General features: G+C 41.9%; 1 protein-coding gene across 1 annotated transcript in view; it reads left to right on the forward strand.

Annotated features, from left to right (window-relative positions):
- The window catches only part of c2cd5 (C2 calcium dependent domain containing 5), a 68,872-nt gene that overhangs the window by 12,586 nt on the left and 33,138 nt on the right, over positions 1-23,148 (forward strand). The window contains 2 exon segments of the mRNA XM_023985690.2: positions 10,094-10,182; positions 12,878-12,986. Coding sequence (XP_023841458.1) covers positions 10,094-10,182; positions 12,878-12,986 — 198 coding nt within the window.

Raw genomic sequence — 23,148 nt, forward strand, 5'->3', positions numbered from 1 at the left:
TTCGATGAGAAATTAACAGGCACCGCATCGATTATATGCAATGCAGGACAAGCTAGATAACTAATAATATAATCAACCATGTGTAGTTAACTAGTGATTATGTTAAGATTGATTGTTTTTTCTAAGATTAGTTTAATGCTAGCTAGCACCTTACCTTGGCTTCTTGCTGCCCTCGCGTAACAGGTAGTCAGCCTGCCACGCAGGCTCCTCGTGGAGGGCAATGTAAGGCAGGTGGTTAGAGCGTTGGACTAGTAATCGTAAGGTTGCAAAAACGAATCCCCGAGCTGACAAGGTAAAAATCTGACGTTCTGCCTCTGAACAAGGCAGTTAACCCACCGTTCCTAGGCCGTCATTGAAAATAAGAATGTGTTCTTAACTGACTTGCCTAGTTAAATAACTAGGCAAGTCGGTTGACCTCTACTGTGGACCATAGATTTCTGGTGTTGACCACGTAATAACCCGCACACCCCCTAGGGCAGGACATGGTTCCCCCTACTGGTGGAAATACACCCTAGGAACCCCCCTTCCTTCCTCTCTTCTCTACTCCCTTCTTCCTAAAGGATTTGTATTTTCCTTCCGTATGTTTTCCTGTCAGGTTTAAGATCTCCTGACTTTCCTCCGCTGTCCCTTCTCTGCTTTTCTTGATGTCTTCTTGTTTTCTGGCTCACCCCTCTCCTCTCCCCACCTGCCTCTCTGTCGCTCTCTTCTCTTCCTCTCCTTTCTCTCTCGCTTTCCTCACCTTTTTCTCTGCCAAACAGTGACCTCCTCCCAAGAGAGGTTTGTCTCCCGTCCTGAGATCTTCCTCTGTCCCAGTTCCCCTGCCCTCTCCTCCGACTCCCAGCCCCTTCCTCGCTCCGGGCCAATCCTGTGCAGCCTTGTGTCTGCCCCCCCAAGCCAACACCCTGCCCCCTCCCCCCTCTGTCCAATCAGAGGGATATGTGTTGAGAAAGAGTATCATTCATTGAAGAGCTGATGGCAGCCTTTGGTAGGAGAGTCATGAAGCTCTATAACAGTCCTGACAACACTCTTTTCATAACACTATAACAGCTTGCAGGAGTCACGAAGCCCAACAACATCCTGTATAACACTTGTTACACTTAAATAGTTAAATAGCCTTTTATTATAGTCTCGGGTAGGGCACAGAGTGCAAAAGTCGTGAATGTCTAAAACACCTTTTACAAACTCCCTCTATAACCACCCCTTAGAATCCTCTATAACCACCCCTTAGAATCCTCTATAACCACCCCTTAGAATCCTCTATAACCACCCCTTAGAATCCTCTATAACCACCCCTTAGAAACCTCTATAACCACCCCTTAGAAACCTCTATAACCACCCCTTAGAAACCTCTATAACCACCCCTTAGAAACCTCTATAACCACCCCTTAGAAACCTCTATAACCACCCCTTAGAAACCTCTATAACCACCCCTTAGAAACCTCTATAACAGCCGTTTACAGTACGTTGGGAAAGTATTCAGACCCCTTCCTTTTTTGTTACGTTACTGCCTTATTTTAAAATTGATTAAATAAATGTTTTGCATCATCAATCTACACACAATACCCCATAATGACGAAGCAATAACAGTTTAAAAAAAAATGTTTGTAAAGAAAGAGAAATACCTTATTTACATAAGTATTCAGACCCTTGCTATGAGACTTGAAATTGAGCTCAGGTGCATCATGTTTCCATTGATCATCCTTGATGTTTCTACAACTTGATTGGAGTCCACCTGTGGTAAATTCAATTGATTAGACATGATTTAGAAAGGCACACACCTGTCTATATTATGTTCCACAGTTGACAGTGCATGTCAGCGCAAAAACCAATCCGTGAGGTTGAAGGAATTGTCCGTATAACTACGTGACAGGATTGTGTCGAGGCACAGCTCTGGGGAAGGGTACCAACAAGTTTCTGCAGCATTGAAGGTCCCCAAGAACACAGTGGCCTCCATCATTCTTAAATGGAAGAAGTTTGGAACCACCAAGTCTCTTCCTAGAGCTGGCTGCCCGGCCAAACTGAGCAATCGGGGGAGAAGGGTATTGGTCAGGGAGGTGATCAAGATCCCGATGGTCACTCTGACAGAGCTCCAGAGTTTCTCTGTGGAGATGGTTGTCCTTCTGGAAGGTTCTCCCATCTCTGTAGCACTCCACCAATCATGCCTTTATGGTAGAGTGGCCAGACGGAAGCCACTCCTCAGTAAAAGGCAGTTGACAGCCCACTTGGAGTTTTCCAAAAGGCAACTAAAGGACTCTCAGACCATGAGAAACAAGATTCTCTGATCTGATGAAACTAAGATTTAACTCTTTGGCCTGAATGCCAATTGTCACGTCTGGAGGAAACCTGGCACCATCCCTTCGGTGAAGCATGGTGGTGGCAGCATCGTGCTTTGGGGATGTTTTTCAGCGGCAGGGGCCGAGAGACTAGTCAGGATTGAGGGCAAGATGGAACGGAGCAAAGAGAGATGAGGTTGGGTGGAAAAAGGACTTGGAGTGAGAAATATATTTTTTGTCATGGGCAAAGAAACTCAAAATGGGTGATTATACTAATTAATACAAATGTTGATCCGATTGTTCAAACTGTGCAAACAGATCCTCAAGGAAGATGGATTCTTTTTTTTAAAGTGTTTTATTTTAAATTGGACCAAAAACAGATCTGGCTAATAAATCTATGTGGTCCAAATAAGGATGATTCACACTTTTTCAAAAAAAATATAATAATCTATTGAGCTCACAAGCTACGACTGAATCTATTATTATGGTGGGAGATTATATTACGGTTTTAAGTACACTACCGTTCAAAGTTTGGGGTCACTTAGAAATGTTCTTGTTTTTGAAAGAAAAGCATTTTTAAAATAACATCAATTTGATCAGAAATACAGTGTAGACATTGTTCCTCTGTCCAGTGTCTGTGTTCTTTTGCCCATCTTAATCTTTTATTTTTATTGGGCAGTCTGAGAGATGGCTTTTTCTTTGCAACTCTGCCTAGAAGGCCAGCATCCCGTAGTCGCCTCTTCACTGTTGACGTTGAGACGGGTGTTTTTCGGGTACTATTTAATGAAGCTGCCAGTTGAGGACTTGTGAGGCGTCTGTTTCTCCAGCTAGACACTAATGTACTTGTCCTCTTGCTCAGTTGTGCACCGGGGCCTCCCACTCTTTTTCTTCTGGTTAGAGCCAGTTTGAGCTGTTCTGTGACGGGAGTAGTACACAGCGTTGTACGAGATCATTAGTTTCTTGGAAATTTCTTGCATGGAATAGCGTTCCTTTCTCAGAACAAGAATAGACTGACGAGTTTCAGAAGAAAGTTCTTTGTTTCTGGCCATTTTGAGCCTGTAATCGAACACACAAATGCTGATGCTCCAGATACTCAACTAGTCTAAAGAAGGCCAGTTTTATTGCTTCTTTAATCAGAACAACAGTTTTCAGCTGTGCAAACATAATTGCAAAAGGGTTCTCTAATGATCAATTAGCCTTTTTAAAATGATAACTTGGATTAGCTAACACAACGTGCCATTGGAACACAGGAGTGATGGTTGCTGATAATGGGCCTCTACGCCTATGTAGATATTCCATTAAATATCAGCCGTTTCCAGCTACAATAGTCATTTACAACATTAACAATGTCTACACTGTATTTCTGATCAATTTGATGGGCAAAACAAAATCATTTTTATTTCAAAAACAAGAACATTTCTAAGTGACCCCAAACTTTTGAACGGTAGTGTACCTCAATGGATTGTAAAGGAAATCGCACTACAAACTATCACACTCAAGCACTTAAGGAGATAACGAAGATCATGGATACATTAGAACTAGTGGGTATATGGAGGCTGAAAAACCCTGACCTTGTGAGGTATACATGGAGGAGGCTTAATCAAGCTAGCCGTCTTAATTACTTCCTAGTCTCATTCTTGCTGGCATCAAAAGTTTTTAAAAAGTATTAATAGGAGACCAAATACGATCGGCCCACCATCTAATTGACCTCCTTATAACTCTTACAGAATTTTCACGTGGACTGGGATATTGTAAATTTAATCAAAGCCTATTGGTTGACATTTTGTTCTTAACTGAGGCAAAATAATTCATAATTAACTTTTTTCTGTTCAACATAGGTACAGCAGATCCCCTTATTGTATGGGACACTTTTAAATATACTTTTAGAGGCCATTCAATACAATACTCATTAAAACAAAAGCAATTTAAGTCGAAAGAGATTAGACTAATAAAGGAAATAGAGGAAGTAACAGCGCAGGTAGATGGTAATGTAAACTGTACTATAGAGGCACAAAATAAGTTAGAGGAAAAACAAAAAGACATGGAAGTACTTATTAAAGAACGATCAAGTGTAATGTATTACAAAAATAAAGCGAATTGGATGGAAAATTGTGAAAAATGTACACTTTTTATTGGATCTTCAACATAGAAATGCTACCAAAAATAATTTACAGAAACTCATTACAAATGGAGTCATCATGATTCACCAAATTATATTTTGAAAGATGAAGCAAAATATTTTAAGCATATGTTTACTTTTCATTCTCCTCCATTTCCACTGAATGATGTCAACTGTAAGGATTTATTTCCTAATAATAATAATGTAGAATTAACAAATTTACAGAAAGACCTGTATGAAGGCCTTTCAAAAAGTCCTACAGAAGAGGACTTTTTGAGGCAATAAAATATTTTCATTCTGGAAAAACACCAGGGTTGGATGGTATACCAGTAGAGGTATATCATACTTTTTTTGATGAACCCAAGATCCATTATTAGCATGTTTTAATTAGAGACTGTCAGGTACTCAACAAGAAGGTTTGATTGAATTACTACTAAAACAGGACCCTGGTGGTAAGTATAAAGATACAGTCCATTTAAAAAATCTGGAGGCCTCTTACACTTCAGTGTTGTGGTGAAATGCATAGCACATAAAATAAATAAGGTTATACCAGGTATTGTTCATCCTAATCAGACAGTTTTTTTTTTACATTATATATTGGAGATACTATATGACAATTACTTGAAACAATTGAACATTTTGAAACATCAAGGATACCAGTCCTGGTCTTCATAGCATATTTTGGAAAGGCGTTTGATAAAGTACGACTAGAATTTATATATAAATGCCTGGATTACTTTAATTTTGGTGAATCTCTTATACAATGGGTTAAATTTATGTACAGCAACCCCAGATGTAAAATAGTAAACATTGGTTACTTCTCAGAAAGTATTGAGCTTTTAAGAGGAGTAAAACAAGGCTGTCCGTTGTCTCCATATCTATTTATTATGGCCATTGAAATGCTAGCTATTAAAATTAGATCCAACAAGAACATTAACGGTTAGATATTCTGGGGATTAAAACAAAAGTGTCAATGTATGCTGATCCCTGCACAGTCTCATTGAAGATCTTGATGACTTTTCTAGCCTCTCTGGACTAAAACCTAATTATGACAAGTGTACCATATTACGTATTGGATCGTAAAAAAAAACAGTGTTTACACTACCTTGTAGTTTACCAATAAAATGGTCGGATGGTCAAGTAGCTATACTTGGTATTCACATCTCAAAAAATATAAATTCACTTACCAAAATCAATTTCAATAGAAAGTTAGCAAAAATAGGTAAATACTTGTCTATTCATGAAGTTGGAAGCTTACATACACCTTAGCCAAATACATTCACAATTCCTGACATTTAATCCCAGTAAAAATGTCCAGTCTTAGGTCAGTTAGGATCACCACTTTATTTGTGATTTATTACTTTTGTTTCTTAAATCACATTCCCAGTGGGTCAGAAGTTTACATACACTTAATTAGTATTTCATAGCATTGCCTTTAAATTGTTTAACTTGGGTCAAACGTTTCAGGTAGCCTTCCATAAGTTCCCACAATAAGTTGGGTGAATTTTGGCCCATTCCTCCCGACAGAGCTGGTGTAACTGAGTCAGGGTTGTAGGCCTCCTTGCTCGCACATTCTTTTTCAGTTCTGCCCACAACTTTTCTATAGGATTGAGGTCAGGGCTTTGTGATGGCCACTCCAATACCTTGACTTTGTTGTCCTTAAGCCATTTTGCCACAACTTGGAAGAATGCTTAGGTTCATTGTCCATTTGGAAGACCCATTTGTGACCAAGCTTTAACTTTCCGACTGATGTCTTGAGATGTTTCTTCAATATATCCACACAATTTTCCATCTTCATGATGCCATCTATTTTATGAAGTGCACCAGTCCCTCCTTCAGCAAAGCACCCCCACAACATGATGCTGCCACCCCCGTGCTTCACGGTTGGGAAGTTGTTCTTCGGCTTGCAAGACACCCCCTTTTTCCTCCTAACATAACGATGGTCATTATGGCCAAACAGTTCTYTTTTTGTTTCATCAGACCAGAGGACATTTCTCCAAAAGTACGATCTTTGTCCCCATGTGCAGTTGCAAACCGTAGTCTGTTTTTTTTATTGCGGTTTTGGAGCAGTGGCATCTAGACAGAATCACTATCATATATATATAGTATTCTGTTGGTGGCAAGAATTTGACATAATCATTTAAATTGAAAAACTAAGTGTTGAATCAACTGTTGTTTTTTGTACCAGCATAAACCATGTGCCATGGAATCGGTACATCGAAAATATCTTCCCATTTATTTTGCAACCTGTATGGTGCAGCTGTCAACATTTTCGTCCTCAAATTAATCTGGTATATTTTTCTATTTATGCCAATTCCTTTCCGCTAATTTGTATCTTTAATATATGGCACTTGCCTCCTCCATTTTTGTGGTAATGCTGCAATCAGCTGGTTGTAAATTTGGATTTAGCTGATATTCCCATAGATTTTCGATAGCTGCATATGTGACATAACTCCTCCGTCTCTATTCATAACATCATTAATAAACATAATACCTTTATTTATTTTTATCCATAAAGATTTTTTTTTAAATTAAATCAGTATATTTTAGTTTAACCATAACATTTGTTCTATCTTTTCTGGAGGATAAAACAGAAATTGTAACCAGCGTTGAATGGCCTGTTGAATGGCTATACTTAAAACAAAATTTCATTTTGTCGTTAATGACAAGTTGTAATCTGTATTAAGGAAAAAAAGGCCATTTTAGAACAATGGATGAGCCTTTCTTAATAATCTACTGGAGAACCATTTTGGGTTTAAGTATAATTTATGTATGAGTGAAGCTTTTAGTGAGAGGTTTAAACCGTTAATATTTTTAGCCCCCCAAAATCATATTCATTATATAAATAGGCACGTTTAATTTTGTCTGACTTATCATTCCCCCAAAATATATATATTTAAAAAATCTGGAGTAGGCAGTGCCATTAGTAAGTAGAGTTGAAGTCGGAAGTTTACACACACTTAGGATGGAGTCATTAAAACTTGTTTTTCAACCACTCCACAAATGTATTGTTAACAAGTCGGTTAGGACATCTACTTTGTGCATGACACAAGTAATTTTTCCAACAATTGTTTACAGACAGATTATTTCACTGTATCACAATTCCAGTGGGTCAGAATATTACATACACCAAGTTGACTGTACCTTTAAACAGCTTGGAAAATTCCAGAAAAGGATGTCATGGCTTTAGAAGCTTCTGTAATCATTTGAGTCAATTTGAGGTGTACCTGTGGATGTATTTCAAGTCCTACCTTCAAACTCAGTGCCTCTTTTCTTGACATCATGGGATGTAGACCTCTACAAGTCTGGTTCATCCTTGGGAGCAATTTCCAAATGCCTGAAGGTACCACGTTCATCTGTACAAACAATAGTACGCAAGTATAAACACCATGGGACCACGCAGCCTACACACCGCTCAGGAAGGAGACGTGTTGTCTCCTAGAGATGAAGGGTACTTTGGTGCAAAAAGTGCAAATCAATACTAGAACAACAGCAAAGGACCTTGTGAAGATGCTGGAGGAAACAGGTACAAAAGTATCTATATCCACAGTAAAGCGAGTCCTATATCGACATAACCTGAAAGGCCACTCAGCAAGGAATTCACAGCAAAATCTCTCTCTCTCTCTATATATATATATATATATATATATATATATATGGGGCATACAACAATCTCAGCTCTGTAGATTTTGCTGTGAAGAGACAGAATCACTAGATCATTTATTCTGGTATCTGAATACTTATGTAAATGTAATATCAGTATAAATGTTTTTTTTTAATACATTTGCAAACATTTCTAAACACCTGTTTTTGCTTTGTCATTAGGGGGTAGTGTGTATAGATTGATGAGGGTAAAAAAATTATAGAATAAGTCTGTAACGTAACAATGTGGAAAAAGTCAAGGGGTCTTAATACTTTCCGAAAGCACTATATTTGCACACGTTTTCCAAACCACCTTAGCCCTACTTGACCTTACCCCACTTAACCTTGGGTAAACTGTCCATCCCTGCTGGTATCTGGGCCTCATACTGACTGCCTTGGAGTGACCACCTTTCCCCTGCCCATTTTTCCACCTCAATGTGTGGTTTAAGGCATGTCCAGATCCCCACCCCTGTTTTATGAGTCTATAAGGTGGCATAGTCTGCAGCCTCCCAGGCCAGTGGCAGGTAGAGTAGTGTACAGAGGGGATAATAAATCATCTATGTGCTATGGGAATGTTGTCATTAACAAAGATGTGGTAATTACAATGTACACTGAACAAAAATATAAATGCAACAATTTCAAAGATTTTACTGAGTTACAGTTCATATAAGGGAATCAGTCAATTGAAATATATAAATTAGGCCCTAATCTATGGATTTCACATGACTGGGAATATAGATACCTTATATATATTTTTTAATTGGGGAGTGGATGAGAACCTGTCCGTATCTGGTGTTAGCATCCCAAACATGCTCAATGGATGGGTGACATGTCTCGTGAGTATGCAGGCCATGGAAGAACTGGGACATTTTCAGCTTCCAGAAATTGTGTACAGATCCTTGTGACATGGGGCGTGCATTATCATGCTGAAACGAGGTGATGACGGTGGATGAATGGCACAACAATGGGCCTCCGGATCTTATCACGGTGTCTCTGCATTCAAATTGACATCGATAAAATTCAATTGTGTTCGTTGTCCGTAGCTTATACCTGCCCATACCATAACTCCACCGCCACCATGGGGCACTCTGTTCACATTGACATCAGCAAAATGCTCGGCCACACAACGCAATACACGCTGTCTGATACAGTTGAAACCGGGATTCATCCGTGAAGAGCACACTTCTCCAGCGTGCCAGTGGCCATAGGTGAGCATTTGCCCACTGAAGTCAGTTATGACGCCAAGACCCTGGTGAGGACAACGAGCACACAGATGAGCTTCCCTGTGACCGTTTCTGACAGTTTGTGCAGAAATTCTTCGTTTGCACCATCCCACAGTTTCATCAGCTATCCGGGTGGCTGGTTTCAGACGATCCCGCAGGTGAAGAAGCAGAATGTGGAGGTCCTGGGATGGCGTGGTTACACGTGGTCTGCAGTTGTGAGGCCGGTTAGACGTACTGCCAAATTCTCTAAAACAACATTGGAGGCTTGTGGTAGAGAAATTAACATTTAATTCTCAGGCAACAGCTCTGTTGGACTTTCCTGCAGTCAGCATGCCAATTGCACACTCCCTCAAAACTTGTGGCATTGTTTGACAAAACTGCACATTGTAGTGACCTTTTATTGTCTAGCATGAGGTGCACCTGTGTAATGATCATGCTGTTAAATCAGCTTCTTGATATGCCATACCTGTCAGGTTGATGGATTATCTTGGCAAAGGAGAAATGCTCACTAACAGGAATGTACACGTGTGCACAAAATTTGAGAGAAATAAGCTTTTTGTGCATATGGAACATTTCTGGGATCTTTTATTTCAGCGTATAAAACATGGGACCAACACTTAGCATGTTGCGTTCATATTTTTGTTCAGGATAGATATTAGCCGAGTAGTCTAAGGGATACGATTAATATGGGATTTGCATGGTTGTCGAGGCGTTCCGGCTCACACAAGCCAAGGCCTGGCAAGGGTACTTACTTACTTCCTATGGTTTTTGAGGAATGCCTGCTGTCTGTAATGAAGCGTTGTGATTGGTGAAGTGTTAATCTCTAATCCTATCAGGGATGGGGAGTGGGATCAGCGTTGGGAAAGAGGCAGGGCCTCTGAAGACCCTCCTCAGACAGCAGGCCCAATCAGCATTGGAGCAGAGGGTACGCACACACACACACCGCACACACCGTACGGCATTGTGCTGTGTGAAAGGGTAATTGTGAAGTGTGTGTGAGAGTGAAGTATGATTATGTAAGAGTGAATAATGTTCCCTTTCTCCATCCTCTTGACCACTCCGTCCTCTCAGGGAGCCTCATCCTCTGGTATATTTGTAAACACCAGGGTATGTCTCTCTTTAACACACACTCACTGTTGTGGATGCTTCTATCAAACCTGTCTTACCTGTCTGGGTTCTGCTCAGGGGTTCTACTCTTGAGTTGGGCTGTTTCTCAAAATTCTACAGTGACTTCATCTTCTCCATCTGCACTGATCTGGTAACACAGGACAGGAAGAAGCAACATGGAGGATACCTGCTAGCAGTATGCTTTTACCTGTCCAGTTCTGTCATTTGTCACCAGTGCAGATAGAGGAGAGAAGAAAGGTAGATAGTTGAGATGCAGCCTTAGTCCCCTGATCGATGGTAACAAGCACGCTCCACTCCGTTACCATGGCGATATCACAATCACTCAGGTTAGGAAATTGCTGGTCGAGACCAGTATGCTGTAGCAGTTCGTATGCATAACATTGGCATGGCTGAAACACACAGCCTCACTCTGCATGGGGAGATGCCGTCCCACTCACTACCCCCTCATCTAAATGACACCTGTCCTGGATCACACTTTTCACACCTGGGTTGACTATTGACCGTCACAGCAGGAGGCTGACTCTGTCAAACAATGACATTTTCAATTAAACTCTGCATTGTATTACTGGTATGCTGTTATTGTATAAACGGTATATCAGGGTTATTCAAATCCAGACCTCGAGTTCTGTACTGTTGGTTTTCATCCTTCCCCTTCTAATCAGGGACTGATTCAGACCTCGGTGATAATCAATTAACTGAACTAACTAGCAGGGACAAAAAGCCAACCAGCAGACCTCCAGACCTTGACTTGAGGCCTGTTGTATACTCTGTCTGCCTGTCATCTGTCTAGTTGTGTATCTGAGGTAGAAGAGATGAACCAACACTAACTCATTTAGCAGATTACTCTGCTGCTGCTACTAAATTAATGACATATGTTAATACTACTTTCAGTCAGTGTGGGTTTTTATCTTCTGTCTTATGCCCTTACAACCCTGCATCTTTTTGTATGATGAGGATAGGGTTGAGCGCGCAATCCTTAACATCTTATGGCTGCAATCCCGTTAACGGGATGATATGACAAAAGCCAGTGAAAGTGCAGGGCGCCAAATTCAATCTACAGAAATCTCATAATTAAAATTCCTCAAACATACATGTATCTTATACCATTTTAAAGGTAATCTTGTTGTTAGTGTTCGATTTCAAATAGGCTTTACAGCAAAAGCACCACAAACGATTATGTTAGGTCACCGCAAAATCACAGACAAACAGTCATTTTTTCAGCCAAAGACAGGAGTCACAAAAAGCAGAAATAGAGATTAAATTAATCACTAACCTTTGATGATCTTCATCAGATGACACTCATAGGACTTCATGTTACACAATACATATATGTTTTGTTCGATTAAGTTCATATTTATATCCAAAAACCTCAGTTTACATTGGCGCCATGTTCAGAAATGCCTCCAAAATATCCGGAGAAATTGCAAAGAGCCACGTCAAATAACATAAATACTCATCATAAACTTTGATGAAAGATACATGTTTTACATAGAATTAAAGATACACTTGTTCTTTATGCAACCGCTGTGTCAGATTTCAAAAAGCTTTACGGCAAAAGCACAATATTCAATAATCTGAGGACAGGGTTCAGCCACAAAAGGAAGCCATATTGTGCAGTCAACAAAACTCATAAAAAGCATTATAAATCTTCACTTACCTTTGCTGATCTTCGTCGGAATGCACTCCCAGGACTCCCACTTCCACAAGAAATGTTCGTTTTGTTCGGTAATGTCCATCATTTATGTCCAAATAGCTATTTTTGTTAGCGTGTTTGGTAAAAAATTCCAAAGTCAGGAAGCGCGTTCACTAAAAGCAGACAAAATGTCAAAAAGTTCCGTAACAGTCAGTAGAAACATGTCAAACAATGTATTGAATCAATCTTTAGGATGTTTTTAACATAAATCTTCAAAAAAGTTCCAACCGGAGAATTACATTGACTTCAGATGTGCGATGGAACAGAGCTCCCTCTCAGTGAGAGGGAGCTCGGTCAGAGCATGGCCAGGTCATGGTAGACCTGACTATTTCCTGTCTCCTTTGGCCCCACTTCACAGTAGAGGCATCAGACAAGGTTCTACAGACTGTTGACATCTAGTGGAAGCTGTAGGAAGTGCAAACTCATCAATATCCCACTGTGTTCAATAGGGGCTGTGTTGAAAATCGACCAACCTCAGAATTCCCACTTCCTGTTTGGATTTCTTCTCAGGTTTTTGCCTGCCATATGAGTTATGTTATACTCACAGACATCATTCAAACCGTTTTAGAAACTTCAGAGTGTCTTCTATCCAATACGAATAATAATATGGATATATTAGCAACTGGGACTGAGGAGCAGGCAGTTTACAATGGGAACCTCTGTGCACCTTTCATCCAAGCTACTCAATACTGCCCCTMCAGCCATAAGAAGTTAATTATACTGTTTCCATGGTAACCAGCATTCACAGAGACAGGTTTGACCCCTAACCAGACTTTTTTCTGACCCTGTGTATTTTCAGGAGTTCCCCTTCTTCACGTTGACTTGTTTTCCCCCCGGCTTCCTGGTTCACATCGGGGGAGTGGTCAGCGCCCGCTCGGTCAAGCTGCTTGACCGCATACACAACCCTGGTGAGTTCCCTACAATCGCACAGTCCCAGCTATTGGAGAACACAGCAACGTGTGTTACAGGTTGTAATCCATGTTGCAGTGTAGGTTTTGTTTCCAGGCTAGTTAGATTATGACATGACCGATCACTCTTGTTAAAGAGATGTTTAAACTCAATGGGATCATCTGTATTAAGGATCAATAAATGGCTAGAGGGGTAACACACATAGTGGGATCAGTGTGTTAGTCTGCTAGAGTTTATAAATATTAGCGATGTGGCTATATCATTGATCCTATTCTGTGTGTGCTAGCACCAATGATTTATATACATTATTGGTCCATTACCCCCCCCCGATTCTACACCCTTCTCCCCAAGTGTGTACTACTTCTCCCGAAGGGTGGAGAGTGGGAATAGCCTACAGCCCATGTTTACAGCAGGTGAATCCTTCTACAGTTGCTTCCTAAAGCCTGAACCACCATGTTCCAGCGAAAGAGAAAGGGAGGTTCACATTAGGCCTTCAGCCCTATCCTGCCCTGTAGGGAACTGCTAAGCCCTAACAACTGGGAAAGGAAAGGGAATACCTAGTCAGTTGCACAACTGAATGCATTCCACCGAAATGTGTCTTCCACATTTAACCCAACCCCTCTGAATCAGAGGTGCGGGGGGCTACCTTAATCGACGTTCACGTCGTCAGTGCCCAGGGAGCAGTTCTTGGTCTGGGTTAACTGCCTTGCCCTGAAAGTGCAGAACGGCAGATTTATCCACCTTGCCATGTCAGGGATTTGAACCAGTGACCTTTTGCTTAATGGCCCGTCGCCCGGGTCACTGATACTGGGTCAGATTATGTTTTCATCCTCCTAATGGTTAGGATTTTGGGTGAGTTAATCGGATCCTAGATCTGTGGTTACGGGGACTTGGATTTGCTAGTTGTGTGTGTGTGTGTGTAGTAGCTTCCTCTCTGTGCTGTGTGTGGTGTTTGCTGCCCCCTGGTATTGAGGTTTGGTAGTGCATGGCTGGGGTGTGCTGTGGCTTGGCTGTGTCGTGTGTTGGGTCCTTTGGGCTGAAGGAGGCTCTGGCCTGATGTGGTCTGTACTCCAAAGCCTTAAGGTGGCTACAAGCTTCACTCCGTTGATGGACGTGCATGCATGTGCAAGGGGGCGGAGGCAGGTTTTTTTATGGGCAGCACGCACTTTTGTCCACATAGACGTTGCGTTCCACATAGAGAGGAAGTCCACCTTGGGTAGTGTATATGCACTATGGGGCTTGGAGAGCCAGAGCAGTTTACCAAGCAAGAGGGTCCGTGGCTCCCTTTGACTCTAGCTAGTAGGGATGTGCTGTATCCTGATGTTCATAACCGTCATACCGTTTCTGTACCATACCGGAGTATACGGTATAACCGGAAGTGCACACAAGGGGCACTGTACATTTTTTGGGAGATGCACAAAACGATTTAGGCAACAGGGATCTTCATCCAGGAGGGGATTGAATGTCTCTGCTGTAACCAAGAAGCTTGATCTTGACATTTAGCCACTTAGCTAGAAAGTTAGTAAACCAAATGCATAGCTGGAGCACTGAGCAGGATATCATTTATTTGACACATCTTAGGTTTCTTATAGTTATACTTAACTTATAGTTAGTTATAAGCAGTGACGTAGCACGGGGAAAAAAACAAAATAATAATATTATATATATATTTTTTAAATGGTATTGAAAATCTTACCGTTATTTTTAAATACCCCAGTATATGGTATAAACTGTATATTGCCCATGTCACGTTCGTTGAATAAATAAGTGGACCAAGGCGCAGCCTGAGTAGAGTTCCACATTTTATTACTAGTGAAACTTCCAAAAAAACAACAAAGATATATGAACGTACAGTACGTAGCGCACATAGGCACTAAACAAAACAATATCCCACAACGCAGGTGGGAAAAGGGACACACTAAGTATGATCCCCATATTCAGTACTTCAGCTGCCTCCAATTGGGAACCATACTCACACACCAACATAGAACTATAATAACTAGAAAACCCCCCTAGTCACGCTCTGACCTATTACACCATAGAGAACCCCGAGGGCTCTCTATGGTCAGGTCGTGACAGCCCAAGCCTCGTAGCTACTGACTACATTTGAACTTTCTGATCCGGTGTTATATGCCTTTTGTGTTTACAAATATTAGCTAGCTGAATGTCTGGCTAGTCTGGTGTTCTATGCTTTTCAATGCAATTTTTTTTGCCACAGAAGCAGTAGCCAACATGACTCTCATGAATTGCAATTGCTAGAGCTTGAACAGCAAGAGTTTAAACTGCTCTTACTACTCAGGAGGATAAAAAGAAAGACTGAGAAAATGGCAAGAAGTTCATCCACTGAACACTGTAAGAGACATTTTCAGTGCTTTCGGATGTCTGTTACCAGATTTGACAACTTGCTTCAGCGGCGTTGGAATTATCAATTTTGTGCAGGAGCTGTCGACGGAAGACATTTGGGTCCAAGCTCCGGCAAACTCAGGCAGCGAGTACTACAACTACAAGGGCTTTTTTCTCATTGATCCTAATGGCAGTCTGCGATGCAAAGTACTGCTTCACCATGATCGACGTGGGCTCATATGGTTGGAAGGGAGATGCGGGAATCTTCTCACAAAGCAACTCCGGTTCCCTACTCATTGCAGGCCAGCTACCGCTACCAAGGCCAGAATGCTTGCCGGGGATTCAGAAACCCGGGGCCATATGTCTTTGTGGGAGACGAGACATTCCCCTCTGAGGGTAAATCTGATGCGACCATATCCAGGTAAGATGCGGTAAATACATGTGACTATACATTAGGGCGGACCCCATTTTTAGTCGACTGGTCGATTGTTTGGTCAATAGGCTGTTGGTCGTCCGAGATTTCTTTAGTCGAGCAGTAGCAAAATAATAATAGTAATAATAATCATGGTGTACAAGACACCTGTCTGATTTGCGCCTTTCTGAGTGGACTGATCCATTGTGAAGGCCATTGTGGTGGCTCAGTCCTCTTAAGGATCTGACCTTTTTTTTCTCTTCAATTTTCACCTAAAATGACATACCCAAATCTAACTGCCTGTAGCTCAGGAACTGAAGCAAGGATATGCATGTTCTTGATACCATTTGAAAGGAAACACTTTGAAGTTTGTGGAATTGTGAAATTATTGTAGGAGAATATAACACATTAGATCTGGTAAAAGATAATACAAAGAAAAAAACCAACTGTTTCTTTTGTATTTTTTTTGTACCATCTTTGAAATGCCAGAGAAACGCCACACTATTATTCCAGCTTATGCACAATTAAGATTTTGGCCATTAGATGGCAGCAGTGTATGTGCAAAGTTTTAGACTTGATACAATGAACCATTGTATTTCTGTTCAAAATGTTGTATCAAGACTGCCCAAATGTGCCTAATTGGTTTATTAGTAGATGTTCAAGTTCATAACTATGCACTCTCCTCAAACAATAGCATGGTATTCTTTCACTGTAATAGCTACTGTAAATTGGCAGTGCAGATTAACAAGAATTTAAGATTTCTGCCCATATCAGATACATCTATGTCCTGAGAAATGTTCTTGTTACTTAAAACGTCATGCTAATCACATGAGCGCACGTTAGCTCTACTGTCCCGTGGGGGTGGGGGGCGATCCCATAGAGGTTAATAAGATGTGCTACTGAAAATGTATATTATGTAAGAATGGTGCAACTCAAATAAAAATGATATTTATAACATGCGCTTTCTCCTGCATTGGATAGTGGTCGCTGTCCGCGGTTCTGAAACAGTGGCTGTTGAATTGACGCCTTTTCCTAGACCATGTTGCTATGTGCATAATAGCAAAGTTAACCAGCATATTGGTGTTTAGAACAATGCTGCGGAGGCTGCAGCAGAGTTAGGAGATGAGAAAACAGCCCTTACCTTAACTGTCTATGAAAAGTGAGGAGAGCGGAAACCCAACTTAATTAGGTGTATAATCAATAGCCTAACTGTTAAATGTGCCTGGATTCCATATATATCCATATCTACAGAAATAAGACAGATCCTGCTTCTGTTGCCTGTTTGAGTGTTTGGTTGATAGCCTACTGATTCTGTGAGAACCAAGACTCACGCAACAATTTCACATATTCTGCTGTTTTTAATCTTTGCTCTGCTGTAATAAAGACTTTACACTTTTTTTTGTTAGACCAGCCTCTGGTATTATTTATAATTTATGTAGTATTGTTTACACTGTTCCAAATTGTCAGAGATTGTATTTATAATAATAATAATAACCCTCATTTTCTCTTGATCTCCTTCTTATTGTTATTATTACTGTTATTATTATGATCATCAATATAATAAGTAATGTTGTTATCATTAGTAGGCTTAGTATAGTAGCCTTGTATAACCACCATCGAGCTGTAGGCCTGAGAGTGCATTCTGTTTAGTCTTAATACCATAACTTACTTAGGCCTGTATTTCAATACTTATATAGGATACTGTATCAATAAAAAATGCATTAGTTAATGTCATCACACAGCATACGAGTCATTCATGATGTGAAATGCAATCAAGCGTTTTAGTTTTAAAATAACAAAGCAACCATTGAATAAATAGCGTAAACAATAAATAGGCCTAAACCGTTCCATTTCAGAAATTGCATTCACGAATGAATGCAACTATTTTTAGTTTTTGCTGTAATAAAGGCTTTACAAAAAAACTGAACGTTACATCAGATTCTCTGGTACGCTTATAATGTATTTTGTGTTGTTTACATTGTTCCAGAAGGTCAGAAAAATGATATTGTAATCTAACAGCGCCTGTTTGACACACATAGGCCTAATATGCACGCAGAGCTTGCTCCATCCATAGTTTTTTTTTAATCTCCAATATTTTCCGTAATTAGTCAAATTTATTCCACACATCTGACTTCCCCTTTACCTCCTGCGCAACCAGTAAACATTCCCCCGTTTAGAGTTTATCACGTCCTCTGCATCCATTTTGCTGTCATGTGTTATGGTGTTCTAAGTTTGTTATAACCAATTTATTTTTGTGAAATGATATGCTATAGGTCAGGCCCTATTGGTCAAGTGCATGCGAAGCATACATGTGTCACATAAAGAGAGCAAGGGTTGAGGGAATGGTTTTTTTTCTAAACAAATTAGAAATTTGGTCAGAAAAATGAACTTTTCTGAAAGAAATGGCTGTAATTATGTTGCAGCTTCAGCAACACTGTGCTAGTCTGTTACTCGCTGTATTTCTTTTAACACAGCACTGCAAGTCTGAGCCAGTCGGCACAATCAAATCAATTGCGGTCAGACTCCCTCTAGTCTTCTCGAGTCTTCTTGGGTATGATGCTACAAGCTTGGCACACCTGTATTTGGGGCGCTTCTTCTGTGCAGATCCTCTCAAGCTCTATCAGGTTGGATGGGGATCGTCGCTACACAGCTATTTTCAGGTCTCTCCAGAGATGTTAGATCGGTTTCAAGTCCGGGCTCTGGCTGGGCCACTCAAGGACATTCAGAGACTTGTCCCGAAGCCACATCTGTGTTGTCTTGGCTGTGTACTTAGGGTTGTTGTCCTATTGGAAGGTGAACCTTCGCCCCAGTCTGAGGTCCTGAGCGCTCTGGAGCAGGTTTTCATCAAGGATCTCTCTGTACCGTGCTCCGTTCATCTTTGCCTTGATCCTGACTAGTCTCCCTGTCCCTGCCGCTGAAAACTTCCCAACAGCATGAGGCTGCCACCACCATGCTTCACCATAGGGATGGTGCCAGGTTTCCTCCAGATGTGATGCTTGGCATTCAGGCCAAATAGTTCAATCTTGGTTTCATCAGACCAGAGAATCTTGTTTCTCATGTATGAGAGTCCTTTAGGTGCCTTTTGGCAAACTCCAAGCCGGCTGTCATGTGCCTTTTACTGAGGAGTGGCATCCGTCTGGTCACTCTACTTAAAGGCCTGTTTGTGGAGTGCTGCAGAGATGGTTGTCTTCTGGAAGGTTCCCATCATCTCCACAGAGGAACTCTAGAGCTCGTTCAGAGTGACCATTGGGTTGGTAACCCTCCGACCAGACACCGCTTCTCTCCCAATTATCTCAGTTTGGCCGCGCGGCCAGCTCTAGGACGAGTCTTGGTGGTCAAATTTCTTCCATTTAAGAATATTGGAGGCCATTGTGTTCTCGACCTTCAATGACGATCAATGGAAACAGGATGTACCTGTGATATATTTCGAGTTTCATTTACATTTACATTTAAGTCATTTAGCAGACGCTCTTATCCAGAGCGACTTAGCAAAGGGTCTGAATACTTTGTAAATAAGGTATTTCTGGTTTTTATTTTAATACATTTGCAAAAATGTCTAAACCTGTTTGGCTTTGTCATTTACAGGGTATTTGGTTGATAGATTGATGAGGGGGGAAAGTATTTTAATACATTTAGAATAAGGCTGGAACGTCAAGAAATGTGGAAAAATTGAAGGGATTTGAACTCTTTCCGAATGTACTGTATGTTATTTTTCTCTGGTTGATGACTTAATATTTCATGTTTGTGAGCTACACACTTGGTTTCTGTTTTGGATTATGCTGTTTTTATCTTATTCACATTTACAATCACAATAAAGAGTACTATAATGAATCAAATCAAATCAATTTATTTGTCACATACACATGGTTAGAAGATGTTAAATGCGAGTGTAGCGAAATGCTTGTTGCTTCTAGTTCCGACAATGCAGTAATAACCAACAAGTAATCTAACTAAACAATTCCACACTACTACTTTATACACACAAGTGTAAAGGGATAAAGAATATGTACATAAAAGATATATGAATGAGTGGATGGTACAGAACGGCATAGGCAAGATGCAGTAGATGGTATAGTGTAACAGTCTATACATATGAGATGAGTATGTAGGGTATGTAAACATAAAGTGGCATAGTTTAATAGTTGCTCAGTGATACATTTTTCATATTTCCATCCAATTTCCTTATTAAGTGGCTGGAGTTGAGTCCAGTATGTTGGCGCGGGCACCTATATTCTATGGTGGCTGTTTAAAGTCTGATGGCCTCTTGAGATAGAAGCTGTTTTTCAGTCTCTCGGTCCCTGCTTTGATGCACCTGTACTGACCTCCTCGCCTTCTGGATGATAGCGGGGTGAACAGGCAGTGGCTCGGGTGGTTGTTGTCCTTGATGATCTTTATGGCCTTCCTGTGACATCGGGTGGTGTAGGTGTCCTGGAGGGCAGGTAGTTGTGCCCCGGTGATGCGTTGTGCAGACCTCACTACCCTCTGGAGAGCCTTACGGTTGTGGCGGAGCAGTTGCCGTACCAGGCGGTGATACAGCCCGACAGGATGCTCTCGATTGTGCATCTGTAGAAGTTTGTTGAGTGCTTTTGGTGACAAGCCGAATTTCTTCCGCTCTCCTGAGGTTGAAGAGGCGCTGCTGCGTTTTCACAACGCTGTCTTGTGTGGTGGACCAATTCGGTTTGTCCGTGATGTGTGTCCACCGAGGAACTTAAAACTTTCCACCTTCTCACTACTGTCCCGTCGATGTGGATAGGGGGGTGCTCCCTCTGCTGTTTCCTGAAGTCCACAATCATCTCCTTTGTTTTGTTGAGTGTGAGGTTATTTTCCTGACACCAACTCCTCCGAGGGCCCTCACCTCCTCCCTGTAGGCGTCTCGTCGTTGTTGGTAATCAAGCCTACCACTGTAGTGTCGTCCGCAAACTTGATGATTTGAGTTGGAGGCGTGCATGGCCACGCAGTCGTGGGTGAACAGGGAGTACAGGAAGAGGGCTCAGAACGCACCCTTGTGGGGCCCAGTGTTGAGGATCAGCGGGGTGGAGATGTTGTTACCTACTCTCACCCCTGGGGGCGGCCGTCAGGAAGTCCAGGACCCAGTTGCACAGGGCGGGGTTGAGACCAGGGTCTCGAGCTTGATGACGAGTTTGGAGGGTACTATGGTGTTAAATGCTGAGCTGTAGTCGATGAACAGCATTCTCACATAGGTATTCCTCTTGTCCGATGGGTTAGGGCAGTGTGCAGTGTGGTGGCGATGCGCGTCGTCTGTGGACCTATTGGGTCGGTAAGCAAATTGGAGTGGGTCTAGGGTGTCCGGTAGGGTGGAGGTGATATGGTCCTTGACTGGTCTCTCAAAGCACTTCATGATGACGGAAGTGAGTGCTACGGGGCGGTAGTCGTTTAGCTCAGTTACTTAGCTTTCTTGTGAACAGGAACAATGGTTGCCCTCTTGAAGCATGTGGGACAGCAGACTGGGATAAGGATTGATTGAATATGTCCGTAAACACACCAGCCAGCTGGTCTGCGCATGCTCTGAGGACGCGGCTGGGAATGCCGTCTGGGCCTGCAGCCTTGCGAGGGTTAACACGTTTAAATTTTTTACTCACCTCGGCTGCAGTGAAGGAGAGCCCGCAGGTTTTGGTAGCGGGCCGTGTCAGTGGCACTGTATTGTCCTCAAAGCGAGCAAAAAGTTATTAAGCCTGTCTGGGAGCAAGACATCCTGGTCCGCGACGGGGCTGGTTTTTCTTTGTAATCCGTGATTGACTGTAGACCCTGCCACATACCTCTTGTGTCTGAGCTGTTGATTGCGACTCTTTTGTCTCTGTACTGGGACTTAGCTTGTTTGATTGCCTTGCGGAGAGAATAGCTACACTGTTTGTATTCGGTCAGCTTTCCGGTCACCTTGCCCTGGTTAAAAGCAGTGGTTCGCGCTTTCAGTTTCACGCGAATGCTGCCGTCAATCCACGGTTTCTGGTTTGGGAATGTTTTAATCGTGCTGTGGGTACGACATCGTCAATGAACTTTCTAATGAACTCGCTCACCGAATCAGCATATTCGTCAATGTTGGTTGGGACGCAATGCGGAACATATTCCAATCCCGCGTGATCGAAGCAGTCTTGAAGCGTGGAATCAGATTGGTCGGACCAGCGTTGAACAGACCTGAGCGAGGGAGCTGTTGTTGTAGTTTCTGTTTGTAGGCTGGAAGCAACAAATGGAGTCGTGGTCAGCTTTTCCGAAAGGAGGGCGGGGGAGGGCCTTATATGCGTCGCGGAAGTTAGTATACAACTGATCCAAGGTTTTACCAGCCCTGGTAGCACAATCGATATGCTGATAGAATTTAGGGGTTTTGTTTTCAGATTAGCCTTGTTAAAATCCCCAGCTACGATGGATGCAGCCTCAGGGTGTGTGGTTTCCAGTTTACAAAGAGTCAGATAAAGTTCGTTCAGGGCCATCGATGTGTCTGCTTGGGGGGGAATATATACGGCTGTGATTATAATCGAAAGAGAATTCCTTGGTAGACTAATGCGGTCGACATTTGATTGTGAGGGAGTTCTAGATCAGGTGAACAGAATGACTTGAGTTCCTGTATGTTGTTATGATCACACCACGTCTCGTTAATCATAAGGCATACACCCCCGCCCCTCTTCTTACCAGAAAGATGTATGTTTCTGTCGGCGCGATGCYTGAAGAAACCAGCTGGCTGCACCGACTCCGTTAGCGTCTCTGGAGTTAGCCATGTTTCCGTGAAGCAGAGAACGTTACAATCTCTGTCTCTCTGGAATGTTACCCTTGCTCGGATTTCATCAACCTTATTGTCAAGAGACTGGACATTGGCGAGTAGTATGCTAGGGAGTGGAGCGCGATGTGCCCGTCTCCGAAGCCTGACCAGGAGACCGCTACGTTTGCCCCTTTTACGGCGTCGCATAGGGTCGCCGGCTGGGATCAGATCCATTGTATTGGGTGGAAGGCAAAACACTGGATCCGTTTCGGGAAAGTCATATTCCTGGTTGTAACGATGGTGAGTTGACGTTGCTCTTATATTCAGTAATTCCTCCCGACTGTATGTAATGAAACCTAAGATTACCTGGGGTACCAATGTAAGGAATAACACATAAAAAAACAAAATACTGCATATTTTCCAAGGAACGCGAAGCGAGGCGGCCATCTCGGTCGGCGCCGGAAGTAGACAAGAAGTTGCTCTTCTTGTTAACGAATAGGTCATTATATGTTAGCTAGGCCTTCTATAAGTCAATCAGTTCCCCATATTAGTGTAAAATAAATATGCTAATGTACAGTTGAAGTCGGAAGTTTTACATACACCTTAGCCAAATACATTTAAACTCAGTTTTTCACAATTCCTGACACTTAATCCGAGTAAAAATACCCTGTCTTAGGTCAGTTAGGATCACCAC

This window comes from Salvelinus sp. IW2-2015, linkage group LG4q.1:29 (genome assembly GCF_002910315.2).
Source record: "Salvelinus sp. IW2-2015 linkage group LG4q.1:29, ASM291031v2, whole genome shotgun sequence".
Taxonomy (NCBI): Eukaryota; Metazoa; Chordata; class Actinopteri; order Salmoniformes; family Salmonidae; genus Salvelinus; species Salvelinus sp. IW2-2015.